Genomic DNA, 15,060 nt, shown 5'->3' with positions numbered 1-15,060 from the left:
GTGTGGCTGTGTTGATTGAAACACAGGGGAAAACTATCCTTAAAGAATAAAACACTTTTTATTTCTTTTGTTTGTGCCAGGCTTTAAAGATGCTTTTTAATGCTGTGAAGCTGAGTATTTTTACATTGTAGTCTGTGGGTATTTACTTGCTTTTAAGCTGGCATCAAATGATTAATCCAGGAACTGCTACTTAATTAAAACAGTACGTGGAGGATATTATATCAGCATTTGGTGTTGATTTTCTGCTGGTTATCTCTCTTATCCAGTCTGCAGGCACACGACTATTACTGCCCCCACGAAACAGTTATTTAGGGAGCTGTGGATCACAGGGGTCAGAAGTTAGAGCTGATACCCACATTTGTGCTCCATGTCTTTGTGTGAATGCAAACATGTTTGAGAGAAAAGTTTGTTTCCCAGAGGACACTGATCACTATGTTTGTGATGTGAGTGAGATGGCCCATAACCTCAAATTAAGTCTAAACATAGTAGTTTAACTTTAATACTATCAAATCAGATGGTTTTGATTAGAGTTTTATTTCATTCTTAAAGTTTTCGCTCTCTCTGATAGGTTTTCTTTAGTATTTTAACCTGACAATGACCGCCCTCACTTATATCAGTGTTGCTTTGGGTCTCAAATTGACAGTTCCACTAAAAACAGGGAGCACGCTTCACCTGGCCAAGAAAATTGCTTGTCTGTCAGTGGTCTAACTACTTTGGACTGGCTGTGATTCCTAAACAGATAATGCATACTTATTAAAGCCTTGATTTGATTCCTTGATTTAAATTCAAGTGTGGTAATGTTGAGAGTCCAAACTACAAAAACTGTGTCATTGTCCAAAAACATGAGTACCTCACTGTACATCACTGTAGCCTGAACCTGATATTATGATATTATGGAGTTTTTTGTTTGTTTGTTTTTACTGTCAGCAAATCACCATCTAAAATATTTTAGCAAAGTCTCAAAATACATTTAGTAGATTTGTCAGCAATGAAACTACCAGCCCAACTACCAAGCACTACCAACTGCTTGGTAGTTGGGCTGTCATGTTATGATATGGTTATGACAGCCCAAAGATCTTAGCAAGAATATCAAATCATCTGTCAGTTATGTTGGATAAATATATGTTATGAACATGTATCAGTAATACAGGTCCATGACAACACCACAGCTTAGTAGTTGTAGCTCTAAAAATATATATTTAGGTCACAAAGACACAAAACTAAACAAGTCAGTTTGTTTGGTTGATTTTTCACTCCTTTCTTCCAGTTCAGGTTGGGCTGCGTTCTGCTGAAGGCCGTCCCAGAGCCAGCAGAGGCAGTGAGAAATTTACTGATTTACAGTCTGCAGAGGGGAAATAACCTGCAGCACCACAACCAGAGACTACAGGAGGAGAACGAGAGACTTCGAGGAGAACAGCAACACATCACTGCAGAGTAAGTACATGCATGGATGAACACACATGCATACAAAATCACAGTAAAGTCAACTTTACACCCAAACCACACAAAATGTTGAGGGTGCGAGTATGTAATCTTGTGCGAGCACATAGTGCACAGAAAATACAGGAATATTTTTTTCCACACCTAAACTGTTGCTTTGTCTTCCTGTCACTGCACACTCTGTTTCAGACTTTTTTTTTCTATCCTTGGCTCTATATAATGTCATAAAGTGTGAGCATTTTTAATATGATCATCTAGTTTAGTCCATGTTAAATGGACTGTAATTTATGTTTGTTTGTTTTTTTACTCTCAACCTTTTACACTAGTAGATTACCTGTTCTAAATCCTGAGTCACCATAAACATTGTTATATTTGAAGAGGCTGAATCAGGTTTCAAAATTCATTACAGGACAGAAACAGCTCTAGTACAGGTTACAAATTATCTCCTTAGGAATTAAAATTCCTCTTCACACACTAAGGATAACGATAGAGTTCCACAGGGTTCCGTGCTAGGACCAATTCTATTTAAAATATACATGCTTCCCTTAGGCAGTATCATCAGAAGGCATGGCATACATTTTCACCAACTTGATCTATCCATGAAGCCAGATAACACAGACTAATTAGTATATTTGGGTTTGCTAAAGAACTTTTTTGTTTCTGTACATTCAAGATTGAAGCGTTATGTTGGTGGTAAGGAAGCCCTGGAGGCAGAGCTTTACTCTCGGTTTGTCCTGGTTCTGAATGAGAAGAAAGCAAGGATCCGCAGTCTACAGCAGGATGTCACAAACCTGGAGGAAATGAGGTGCACTGCTTATACCACATTGACTCTCAAACACTGAAGCTTTTCCAAATGTTTAAAAAGTAGATTTTTAGCTGTGAGTTTCAAGGCAAGCGTTTTTTTAAAATGAAATATATGCCATAATTGCTTATTAAACAGGTCAAGGGTATTTTTCCTTAATTACAACATTCCTCTGATTTCTCTGTTGTAAAAGTTATGTTAAGCAGTCTGAGTGAATCATGTATAATGTATGGTTTCTGATACAGGAGTAATGACCAACGAAAGAGAGACCCAGTGAAGTCAGGTCAGACAGGAGGTCAGGATGATGGTGTTGAAGAGGATGATTATGGAGGCAGTACTGATGAGGACCCAGTGGAGATGCAGTCGACTCCAGCCTCCAGTTTGGGTAAGACTGGTGACACTGGGGAAAAAAGAATTAAGTACAATTTCATCAAAACCTCAAAACAAATGACTAAAAAGCAAACTGGGAATCATTGTTGGTGAGTTTTTAGCTGCTTTTAAAACGAGATCAGAATCGACTGTTCTCAAGCTCAGAGGAAGAGACTTCGAGAATCTGGGGGCCGGTGTTACAAAAGCTCTGTCTCCTTTAGTTCTCAGCCTTGTATGATGCACAGGCAGCAGGCCCTCAACCTGAACACCCAGAGTGAAAACTGAGTCTGAAGTTACACCAATGTTCTCGACTGAAGATTTAGCACAAGAGGTAAGAGGACCTAGAGTTTCCATTACCTTAGCCATCAATCTGTCAGGGATACAAAAAACGAATTTCTGTATTCTCTTCATTATGTTGGAGACAATTGTCATCCAAATAACTATTAATAGAGTCTAAGCGCCTATGTGGGATAGATTAGAAGTATCTTGGGGATTAAAAGAGATGTACAACTAAATCTCATCTGTGTAGCAGTGATAAGAAGTGTATTTAAAATGGCTCAAAGTGTGTTGAAGAGTGTGTAAGTGTGTAGCAGATATAACAGAAACAGTAAAGGACCCAAAACAGAACCTTGTGGTACAACAACGTCAGTAAGAAAAGAAGGAGCTGTTCTTAGAAGCTGCCACAGAAAATTAAATAACCAAGTAAACTTAATCTTAATCTCTTAATTAATCTCCAAACATTGTCTTTCTTTATTCTTGTTAAACCATTACTTTGAGGAGGTACTTGTGCTCCTTTTATCATGACCAACTTGTTTTAGTTCATAAATAGATGTCATGATATTTTCCTTGCGAATTTACTGAAAGATTCCTAGCTTTTAACATCATTGATGGTAAGCTTTTTTGGTTTAGTGGTAGCTAAACAGGTAGAAACCATAATACCACCACCACAATGTTTTACAGATGTAATTATGCCAAATTCTGTTATTGTCTTTTCTCCAAACTGAACGCTTATTTAAAGTAAACATGCTATTTTGGCAACATCTATCCAGAACATTGTCTCGTGGCTCATCTATGTCATCTTTAGTAAACTATAGATGAGCAGCAGCGTTCTTTTTGGAGAGCAGTGCTTTCTCCTTCTAGCCCTGCCCTAAACTCCAGAGAACCTCAGGGCCTTCAGAGTTACCTTGTCTTCCTTCATGACCTCCCTGACTCAAGTAGAGGGTAATGCCGATCTTCAAGTCATTTTCTTGAATAAAAACAAGGTGCTCACCTGTACTGGATCATCCCATTGATTAAAAGGCCTGACTCTAATTTCTGCTATAAATTTGCTGGTAATCCTAGAGGTTTGCATACTTTTTCTCCTCACTCATATGTATTCTCAGGAAAATTTTTGTTTCATTTCTTTTACTGGTTTCAGTTTGTCTACTTTTAGATCTTGCACATATATTATTAAATATATATAAAAAAATAATGAAGCCATGTCCATTTTAATCTGAGTCTTACTTACATATTTTTGTACTTAATTTGGCGGAGAAGTGCTTTTACCGTGTTTTTTTTTACTTTGCTAGCTGATGGAAAACACCTGTTAAGATGAGTGTGACATGTCACTGAGAGCAGACCTGAAACACCACCACCTTCTCATTTATTGCTCTAAAGTTGGCAAATCAGCAAGCGTTGGGCATTTCCACACTTTGACTTGTCAGCTATGACTTAAAATACATTGGGAGCTGTTGTCGTGGGAGCTAAGTGTGTTTGGACTATCAAGAGACTTTGTTTTCCTACCCAGAAACTAACCATGACCTCAGTTAGGAGTTATGCAATGCAGAGTAGTGTGCGTCCATGTACTGACTTCAATAAACACCTTTAAATGTGTGGTGGAAGCAGGGCAGACAACAGTTTTGGAAGCCTCAGTGTATATCCCCGACTCCATTAATGAGAGGTGAGCAATTATTGAACAGTCATCAGCCTTTCCCTTGCCCAGTGGTCTGCTTGTGTTGTTAACCTGCCAGCTAAGAAGCCCTGTAAACTGCCAATCGTATTAAAAATGAAACCAATCACAACATTGTTGTCCCTTCAGGCTGTGTGCTAGCCAACATTAATGCCTTAACCCGAGTCCTACATACAGAACAAATAGAGAAGGTGCCAAAACCCTCAGACCCTGAAGGTCGTACTCAGTCTAAAAAGATCAGTTTTGACTTTGGAAGTAACTTGTCTGATGAATGGAAATATCTTGTCACAAAAATGCTTAATTCAATGCCAGAACTGTTTTCACAGCATGAGTTAAATTTTGGACAGACAGAAAAAGTACACCACCAAATAAAGCTTAGTGAGGAAACGCCTCCAAGAACTACTCGACATTGGAGTGATACGAGAATCTGAATCTCCTTTTGCCACCCCAATTGTAGTTGTCACGAAAAAGGACGGGTCTGGTAGTTTGTGCATCAATTAAAGGAGGCTAAACCTGTAAACCATAAAGATGCATACACACTCCCCAATCTATAGGAAGCATTTTCAGCTCTGGCAGGGTCAAAATGGTCCTCAGTCTTGGATCTCAAGTCCGGATACTATCAGATTGAAATGTTGGAGTCAGACAAGCAGAAAATTGCCTTAATGTATCCCTTGGGGTTCTGGGAATTTAATAAGCATTTCAAAGGCTCATGGAGCGGTGTATGGGTCTGATGAATCTTAAGGAGGTCCTCGTCTTTATTGATGATCTCATTATTTTCTTGTTATCCCTTGAAGAGCATGAGCAGTGCCTGAAGAGAGTCCTGTTGAAATTGAAAAAGTTTGGCTTGAAATTAGCACCCGGCTGAGATATTTAAATATCTCAGTTAAGTACCTCAGCCATGTAGCATCAGGGTATGGAGTTGAAACAGATACAGAGAAAATCAAAGCCCTCACAACTTGGCCCATCTCCACTAACTTCAAGGAGCTAAGGATCTTTTTTGGGCTTTGCTGGGTATTACTGGGGATTCATCCAGGACTACTCTAACATTTTAAGGCCATTAAATGAGCTAACCGCCGGTTACCTACCAATAAAAAAAGGGGAAGAAAAGATCCACAAAGCAATAAAGGTCTGTATACCAAAAGAGCCATTTGGCCAGAGATGGACTCACAAATGATCTGTTTGAATGCTTACCTCAGCCCCAGTGTTGGGTTTTGCAGGCCCCAAACTCCCATATATCCTCCACACGGACGCTAGTACCATTGACCTCGATGCAGCTCTTTACCAACTTCAGGATGGACAGTTGAGGGCCATAGCGTTTGCTAGCAGAGGACTTGATCAGTGTGTGTGAGTGTGATGTCTGCCATAAGTGTAGATGTGAGAGGGCAGCCCCTCTTATGAACATTCAGACAGGTAGTCCCCTCGAGTTACTCTTTATAGTTTATCTATCTATTGAGCCAGAGCAGTCTAACACAAAAGATGTATTAGTTATGATTGATGATTTCACTAAGTTCGCAATGGCTGTCCCTACACCCAACCAATGAGCATGCACTGTTGCAAAAGTCTTCTGGGAAAAGTTTATTGTTCATAACGGTGTCCCAGACAGATTCTTAAGCGATCAGGGCCCCGATTTTGAATTGAAGACAATAAGTAAACATGAAAAAGATATGTACAACACTGTATCATTCCAGAGCCAATGTCGTTGAGAGGTTATGTAGGACGCTCCTCCAAATGCTTGGTACTTTGAGTGACAATGAAAAGTTGCATTGGAAAGAATATATAAACCTCTAGTACATTGGTTCTCAAACTTTTCACAATGAGTACCACCTCATAAAATATATAGCTCTTAAAGTACCACCTTTATGAACAACATTAAAGTACAGTAGTATAGGCCTATTTAACACCATATACAGTTTACACAAGACAATTTTACTTCTTATATGAATGTAGTTTTTTTTACTGTCATAAACAGGATGTGACAAGTGATAATAATAACAACTGTACTGCTTTAAAACATTCACAGCAGGTGGGATATCCGGTCTTTAAGTGATGACATATGAACCCTGCTTCCGGGTCCAAACTACTTTAATGATGTGATGCGTTAAGTTCAAAGCTATTATCTAGTTTTGCTTCTCTCCGCGAATGTTTGGTTGTAGAAAGTCAGGGCTTAGAGGTGGTGCCATTTCATGCTCCTGTGGTGTCATCTTGTGAGATCGGTGAGCAGATTATTTTATCTTTCCATGGTTTATTTGCATTTTTTATGAGTTCACTGTAAGTAAAACATGTCTAACCTTTACTGAAGAAATAGTTTACAATGTTTTGTAGAAAACTGTACTTTATTTTGCTGAAAAATGTTTTTATTCAGAATGTTTTTTAAATTGTAAACATTTAAACTATTGAGATTAACACTGAAGAAGCATTTAAAACCAATGTGAAGATTTTTACATATTTCACTATTTTATTTTCCATTGTAAACAAGATTAATGTTACAAGCAGTACTTTTATGTGCTACCAAATATTGAAGTGTAATTATTTGAAAACTTGGTGTGTCCTGTGTCACTGTCGTTGACAGGTCAGGTTTTCTTTTTTTTTCTTTTTTAAATTGTGTTAGATGGATTCCACACCCCTTTAAACCTTTGTTTCATTCATTTCACTGCTTCTGTACATAGCCAAACCTTCTGGTCCAAATCATTTGAGCTCCTTTAAAGGTTTTGGTGAAGTAAATCAAGTTAAGGTTTTTTTTAAGTAACTATAGTATTACATAAGCAGCCTCTACCAATGACATTACCCTTCGTCAGCCACTAGATTTTTACTCCCAGATGGCATGGATGTAATTAGTGTGCCAAGTATGTAAGTGTAAGTAGTGAACATAAGTTAGCAATAAAGACACTGCAAGAGGTTTTTAGGGGACTTTTGCCTTTCATGATTTTTCCACTTTGAAATGGTTTACTTCCAGATTAGATTTCTTTTTTATACGTCAACACTTTTTGGATGCTGTTGTCCTTGCTGGGCCTTCCCTTCCCATCACTAGGCAAAACTTGCACCATTTGTGTTTTTTCTGTTGCCACGACAATGACTCAGATGGCTAGTAGGGAGGGAGGGAGGGGGGGGGGGGGGTGAAGGGGTAAAGTGAATTCGGGGAATATTGTAGTGTTGCTGTGTGTCTGCATGGGTCTGTTTTGTGTAGTGTAGAAACTGCTGCTAAGGTTCAAAATGTGTTACTTAAACATTAGATTAGTTGGTGATCGCATTTAAGGTTGGGAAATATGTGTGTAAGATCCTTTCAGTGGGCTAATCCCATGGGACTAGTAGCAAAAACCACCCGTGCTGCACTTCTTCCAATCCTTTATCCTGTATTTAGTGGTGACTCAAACCATTAAGTTACAGATGACATCCACTGAACGTGACACAATGAAAACAAACACAAATAGAGACCGCATCATTGCTTTTGCAGGGGGGCAATGAAATTAACATAATATATACAAAAATCCAAAGAACTGGTGTTTATAATGAATCTTTTTTTAAAAACACATAGATGTAAATAGTTGCTGTATGTGTGACAATGTTGGTGCAAAGTTTTGTTTAGACTGGCCCACTGGTTAAGGAGGAGATGGTGTCCATACTGTTCAAAGATTATCATCATTATAGTAAGATTGCTCTCATTTTGTTTGACTACTGTTTTTCACTCTCCTGACTCCATGCTCTTCTCAGAATCACCGACTCCGGGACCACTGGATGAAAGCCTGAGTGACCTCACAGATGTGGCCCCATCTCGCAAACGGCGCTTTCGTCACCTCAGGGCCCCAGAGGCTGCAGTAAAGCGACCAAACCCAGAGACATCTCAGAGAAAAAGGTATGAGTGTCTGCGCTGCCTCATTCACATCAAGATCACTGTTGGTTGTGCTGCTGTATTTTGTTTTGTATTCAGAGTAGCTCCTCCAGCTTAACATCACTACCTTTATAGTTTCAAACACATCATCTAGGTCTGTTAAAATGTGTTCAGATGTGACAGGGAGGGACAGCTCCACCTGAAATAACACATTCTATATCAATGAACTTGATTGTCATAATTCACACACACACACATCTCCCTCTATTGCTGAGGAACTAAAAGCAGAACACAAAGAGCTTGATCTGTTTTTAAATCATTCAATGTCCCAGTCCTTTCTGCTGTGTCATATTTTCCTTTCCTTCACATCCATCATCCCTTCTCTTCCTAATCTTACTCAGGGGCGGCTCTAGAAGGGTGGCATGGGGTGGTATGTGCCACCCTAAAATGATCTCTTTCCACACCAAGTGCACCCTAGTTTTGCATATGACAGTGTCGTTTATTAAAATAAGATAGCATTAACACTTTGAGCGTAGTTACAGTTAACAGTGAATATAAATTCTAAAACTGAATATATTGCATAGTGTCCACCCCCTCCACAATAAACAAGTGGTTCAGCCCATAGCGCAGACTGGCTTTTTTTTTTCTTGTTTTCAGTAGCATGTGATGCCTGTGATTGTGCCAGAGCACATTTTGAACAACACCATGGGAATTTCAGATTTCACACAGGTGGTTGGTTGTTACACTCTGGAAATGGAATGAAGGTGAGTGTTATTAACCCTCTGGGATCCACGGACACGCTGCACCTCCAAATCACATGACTGATATAAGCTGACATCAAGCTGCAACAAGCTGCAGCCACGCAGTCTCAGCCGGTGTTTAAAGTTCTGACTTCAAAGTATACACCGGTATTTAAATTTTAATGACAGGCCACTAAATCCAGAGTTTTATGATTAGAAAGTATATATAAGCAATGCTTTTTTCTAAATACTATTTTCACGTTTTGTTTTGTTTTTCTTTTTTAAAAAGCATTTTCTAATGACAGCGCGAAAACAGTAAAGAAAAAAAATAGCCACCTCTTTCCTATTAGTGGAAAAATGTACTATGTCGACCAATTAAAAAAAAGTCAACACGTGGGATTTGGTTGTTTAGGAAGAGGGGCACGTTTTGGGAGTGACGGCAGAGAGACAGAGCGAGCGAGTGAGTAAGACAGAGAGAGATATCGATAGCGATTAGATTTGGGAGATTTGTGACGTTTAGCGTGGAGTGTGTAGTTAGTGTGTTGCGTTGTCTTGTGTAGTTAGTCTGTTGTGTAGTCGTTGTTTTGTTTTGTGTCAGTGAAGGCACTAATGACTGTCACAAAGGCAGATTCCAATGTAAATGCTGTCTCTAGGTGGAAAAGAGGAGTGGTTTGAGGCAAACAAACCAATTTTTTTTACTGGCACAAAAAATTTGTGGGGTGTCTTATTGTGACACCTGATTATTCTCTCATTTTAGTTAGAGTAGTATTTTTAAATGGTTATACAAAATGTAAAAAACGGCAGGTGTATTGGCTGCATTTTTAGATAAATATTTGTATATGTTTACAAAATGTGTGCATAAGTTTTCCAAAATGAACAATTTATATTTGCATTTCAAGTTATAAAAATAATTTACTAAACATGTTTGTGGTTTTTACAGTAAAAAAAAAAACAAAAACTACTACTAGGATTTTATGTCTTTTGTGTGATTTCAGATGAGTTGTGATAATACAGTATGTCAGTGAAAAAATAACTGTAAATTTAGACACGTGAAGTTGTGCTGAAAAGATTGATACCAAGCAAGGCAAAGCAAACAAATAAAATGAAGCAATTTAAAGGTAAAATTCAAATGTAATATCAAAAGGAGGGTTAACTCAACAAATCATGAAAAATTAAGTTTAAAATTTTGTTCATGACAGTGCAAATTTCTGACATTTTGTGTAACAATTTGATTTTTTTCTAATAAAAAAACAGTGTGAAACTCAAGTTAGCTAGTTGGGCTACATATGTATTTATTATACAGGCTATACAGTACATAAAATCAAAATTTGCACGTATTATGTAACTAAAATTTTTAATTATGTGGGCTATAGAAAAAAAAAGTTATAGACTATATTTATGGAAAAATGTGTATACTTACTGCATTTGAATCATTTTAACCATATGTAACCACCTGCATATGTGTTTGGAAAAAAAAGGCTTTGATTTTGCCACCCCATTTGTTTTCCTTGCCACCCTAAGAAAATTTCTCTAGATCTGTCCCTGATCTTACCCCTTGGTAGTTACTTTAATAACAAATATCAAACATTCACTGGAGGGAATCATCTTTATGCTGTGTTATTAAGCCCAGTGTGTAGAGACAACTAAAGGAGACCCCTACTGCCTTGCTTTTAATTTTTAAGGCACTTTTTTGCATGGAAGCCACATCCTTCTTTTATATACAGTCTATGCAATGTGCAGATTTTGATAAATGTTTGTAACACAATTTTTGGATTAGGATATGTGTGTTCACTTTTAAGAGAACGTGCTTTATTTTTACATAAGTGGATATTTTTTTTTTCATAATCACCCCTTTTAATATCTTGGATATCAGTGAATGCCGTTATTGTCTGGTTTGAACACAGTTTGGAGTGGAGCTGCTAGGATGGGGGTGGGGGATTGTCAAAGGAGGTCTAGCATGTGAAGTGAGGAGCCAAAGAAACAATTGTGCAACTCTCTTCTATTCTACTCGCTGTTGTTTCTATAGCCCCTCTTTTCAAGCTCAGTCAGACCATCACACTGCTCTGAAAGCCCCATTGCTGCACATCCAAAACCTCACAATACCATTGCTCTTGTTCCCGTTTCGTCCATTTGCCAGCTTCTTTTGGAGGTGTCTGTTTAGAAAATATTCTTAAAAGCATGTCTCAATCTGACATTGTTTCTGTAACAGTCCCTTCCAACAGAGTAAAATGTACTGTGTCCAAGTTTCTCAGAGTGCCAGTGACTGTAAACCGTGCCACATGCAGATAAGTGTTGCCATCCATTTAAAGCTGCTGTCAGGATTTGGTACTGTTGCCCATTACCAGCTCTGCCTTCTCTAACAAGAAGCAGCAGTGAGCTAATGTACAGTTGTAGCTGCTGGATGTTTGATCACTGCAGTGGCGCGATAGCTGCTAAAACTGCCCCCCCTCTGAGCTGGCACACACAGCAGAAAAGAGGCCCTTCTCCTGGTGGTGACTATTAACCACTGTTACCTCCACAGAGAAGATGGAGACCAGGATAAGGAAAAGTTAACATAGTGAAAGAGCCACAAGAGAGCCACATAAACAGAAGCATGGCTGGCAATGTAAAAGAGTGCTCAGCATTTTGGGAAATTCCTTTTTGTGTCACTTAACCTCACTGTGACTCCAGCAGCACCAAGCAGGTGTATAAAAGCAGTCAAGTTTGTATTTAACACATTTTTGAGAATCAAACCTTTGAGTTGATGATACTATTTTAGATGCCTGTTACACTGTGTTCTCTTTGGCATTGTTTATAGAGTCAACTAAAGAATTTAGAACAAATGATTTTTTTCAACAGGCTTCTAATAAAGATACAGTTTAATTTTGCTAAATTGTCTATGTGCAGCCACAACACTGGCTCATCTATTGAGTTAGGGCCTTTTTTTTTTATACTTGAATGATATATAGATTAGAGTTCAGTGGCTTAACAAAGAAACTATTTCTGTCAAATTGGTCAGGTACAAGGACTGAAAATGTGTGATAAAGCAGGCAATGCCAAAAGGAACAATTTTAAAGACCTACAGGAAGCTGGAGAACTGTTGCTCAAGAGCACTTGAGCACAAAAATACAAGAAAGTCTGACTCCTTGGATGCAAACTGTGAAGAAGTGAGTTTTTCACAGTACTGCAGGCTAGCAGCTATTCTGCTCTTTGCAGTAAAAATGCATTCCTACACTAAACTAACCATTTCCCATATTCTCTTCTTTACTTCACTAATACACATATTTCTAACCCAAAACTCTTTGTTTGATGAAAGGATTTCTCAGTTCCTCTGAAAATAAAGAGAGGTTTTTAGTTTACTACCCCATCTCCCTCTCCTGATCTTTGAACATGTGGTTAGGATATAATTGTTTGTGTACGCAGAGGACTGTTTTCCCATGAAAGGAAACTAAAAGAAAGTTACAGTGAAATCCTTCCTCCCTTTTACACATGCACTGGTTCTGTAAACGATCAAATATTGCTCCAAGGCATCACAGATAATCACTACAAGCCATGGCACTGTGAGGGTCTCACAAGTGTTTTCATTTTGATTTATACTGGGATCAACACAGAGTTTATACATCCTTTGTCCCTTGAAAACAGTGTAAGTCTCATATTTTTTTTTTTTAGGTTTGCATAGTGAGCTTTTAAATGGTCTCTTAGAAGAGGTTGGATGTTCTCAAAGTGCTGTATCAAAGCACATTAATAGAAAGTTACGTGGAAGGGAAAGGTACACAAGCAGCAGGGATGACCACAGCCTTGAGAGGATTGTCAGGAAAAGGACATTCAAAAGTGGGGGGAACCTTCACAAGGAGTGGACTGAGTTAGTACATTAAGAGCCACCGCACACAGACAGATCCTGGACATGGGCTTCAAATTTCGTATTCCTCTTGTCAAGCCGCACCTGAACAACAAACATCAGAAGCATCTTACCTTGGCTAAAGGAAAAAAAGAACTGGTCTGTTGCTGGTCTAAAGTCCTCTTTTCTGATGAGAGCAAATTTCGCATCTCCTATGGAAACCAAGTTCCCAGAGTCTGGAGGAAGAATGGAGAGGCATACAATCCAAGATGCTTGAAGTCCAGTGTAAAGTTTCCACAGTCTGTGTTGATTTGGGGAGCCATGTCATCTGCCGGTGACGGTCTACTGTGCTTTATTAAGTCCAGAGTCAGCGCAGCCATCTACCAGGACATTTTGGAGCACTTCATGCTTCCTTCCGCAGACAAGCTTTATGGAAATGCTGACTTCATTTTCCAGCAGGACTTGGCACCTGCCCACACTGCCAAAAGTACCCAAAACCTGGTTCAATGACACTGGGATTACTGTGCTTGGTTGGCCAGCAAACTTGCCTGACCTGAACCCCAGAGAGAATTTATGAAGCATTGCCAAGAAAAAGATGAGAGACATGAGGCTGAACAATGCAGAAGAGCTGAAGGCTGCTATTTAAGCAACCTGGTCTTCCAAAGGCTGATAGCATCCATGCCATGCTGCATTGAGGCAGTAATTCATGCAAAAGGGGTCCAAACCAAGTACTGCATACATATGTATGATCATACTTTTTAAAAGTCCAACAGTTCTCTATTTAAAATCCTTGTTTTATTGATTTCATAAAATATTCGAATTTTCTGAGATTTTGAAATTGGGGTTTTCATAAGCTGTAAGCCATAATCATCAAAATTAAAAAAAAAAATAAAGGAATGAGTCTATATCATATTTTAGTTTGACCTTTTAAGTTGAATTAGTGAAATAAATGAACTTTTGCACGATATTCTAAATTTTTGAGTTTCACCTGTGTACGTACACACACACACACACACACACACACACACACACAACTCTCAATGGTCATGAGAATTTGCATATTAATAATCAAGGAACTGACCTCCCAGCCCATTGTTCATTCAGTGGTGCTAGTTTCAGTCATTGTGCAAATATAAGATTGGGGAAACCTGCTTTCAGCTGAGACTGAAGAAGTCACTTGGATGAACGTTTCTCCCACTGAAGACACTATCTCCCGATGAACAGAATCAACGTTTTGGGATATGCACCAGATAGGTTTGATATTGCTACATAGAGAAATCACATTATAAAACAGCTTTCAGTTTTTGATATATCAGCTGCCTAATGTGCCTTATCTACAAAGCTGTAGTCTTCAGTGGAAATGCAGAACAAAGGTTTTGGACATTATCCTTGTAAATAAAGCTTCCAGGTGGGAATGCTGCTAAAGTACTTTATAAGGAGTTCATACGCCTATGGCTTTGCCAAAGTTAACCAATTAGATATAACACGCTCATTAATGGCAGAGGCTGTATGCCCCCACCCTCCCGTCACTCCCGCTTTCTTGCTAAGCTAATATATGTTTCTGTTCATCAAGATGTCATGCAAAGAAATGTGGAGACTCTTAAAGCACTAGTGTGACCAGCTGGCCCACATTTGTGTTTTCCTTATCACTTTTTCTCCCTTGATCCCCTCTTGATTTCTTTTCTCTGTTACCCATTGAGCTTTCATGATCCCCTTTTGTCCTCTCTTATCTCCACACTTAAACATCACATGATGTCACCATGGTTTCTAAAAGGCTGATCATTTAAATTTTGTGAGCCTTTTAAATCTTTTAATGTAGCATAGAACCACTGTTGGTAGTCACACGAAGAAAAGAAAAATTACAAAACCAGCATTTATTGATGAAACGATTTCATGTTTTGTTTTTTTTTTGTTTTTTTTTCTCAGAACCTCACATGAAGATAACCTGCACCACCTGTGTTCAGGTGGCCTGTAACTTCATATTCAAACAACCACAAAGAGAAAAATACACAAGAGACACAGAAAGCCGCAGAGTCAAAACCGGAAAGGCATAACAGTGAGAAGAAAGAAACATGACAGACGCAGAAGCAGGAAACTTCTTATGGACAGGAGCGGATC

The 15,060-nt window shown here is 38.7% G+C and overlaps 1 protein-coding gene across 1 annotated transcript in view; it reads left to right on the top strand.

The window, feature by feature from the left end:
- The window catches only part of xrcc4 (X-ray repair complementing defective repair in Chinese hamster cells 4), a 32,150-nt gene that overhangs the window by 14,098 nt on the left and 2,992 nt on the right, over positions 1-15,060 (top strand). Inside the window, exons 4-7 of the mRNA XM_063477842.1 lie at positions 1,268-1,434; positions 2,114-2,245; positions 2,488-2,627; positions 8,268-8,409. Of these exons, the coding sequence (XP_063333912.1) occupies positions 1,268-1,434; positions 2,114-2,245; positions 2,488-2,627; positions 8,268-8,409 (581 nt within the window). The remainder of the gene's footprint in view (positions 1-1,267; positions 1,435-2,113; positions 2,246-2,487; positions 2,628-8,267; positions 8,410-15,060) is intronic.

Source organism: Pelmatolapia mariae, linkage group LG7 (genome assembly GCF_036321145.2).
Source record: "Pelmatolapia mariae isolate MD_Pm_ZW linkage group LG7, Pm_UMD_F_2, whole genome shotgun sequence".
In the NCBI taxonomy this organism is placed as follows: domain Eukaryota; kingdom Metazoa; phylum Chordata; class Actinopteri; order Cichliformes; family Cichlidae; genus Pelmatolapia; species Pelmatolapia mariae.
This window is presented reverse-complemented; position numbering and strand designations above follow the sequence as displayed.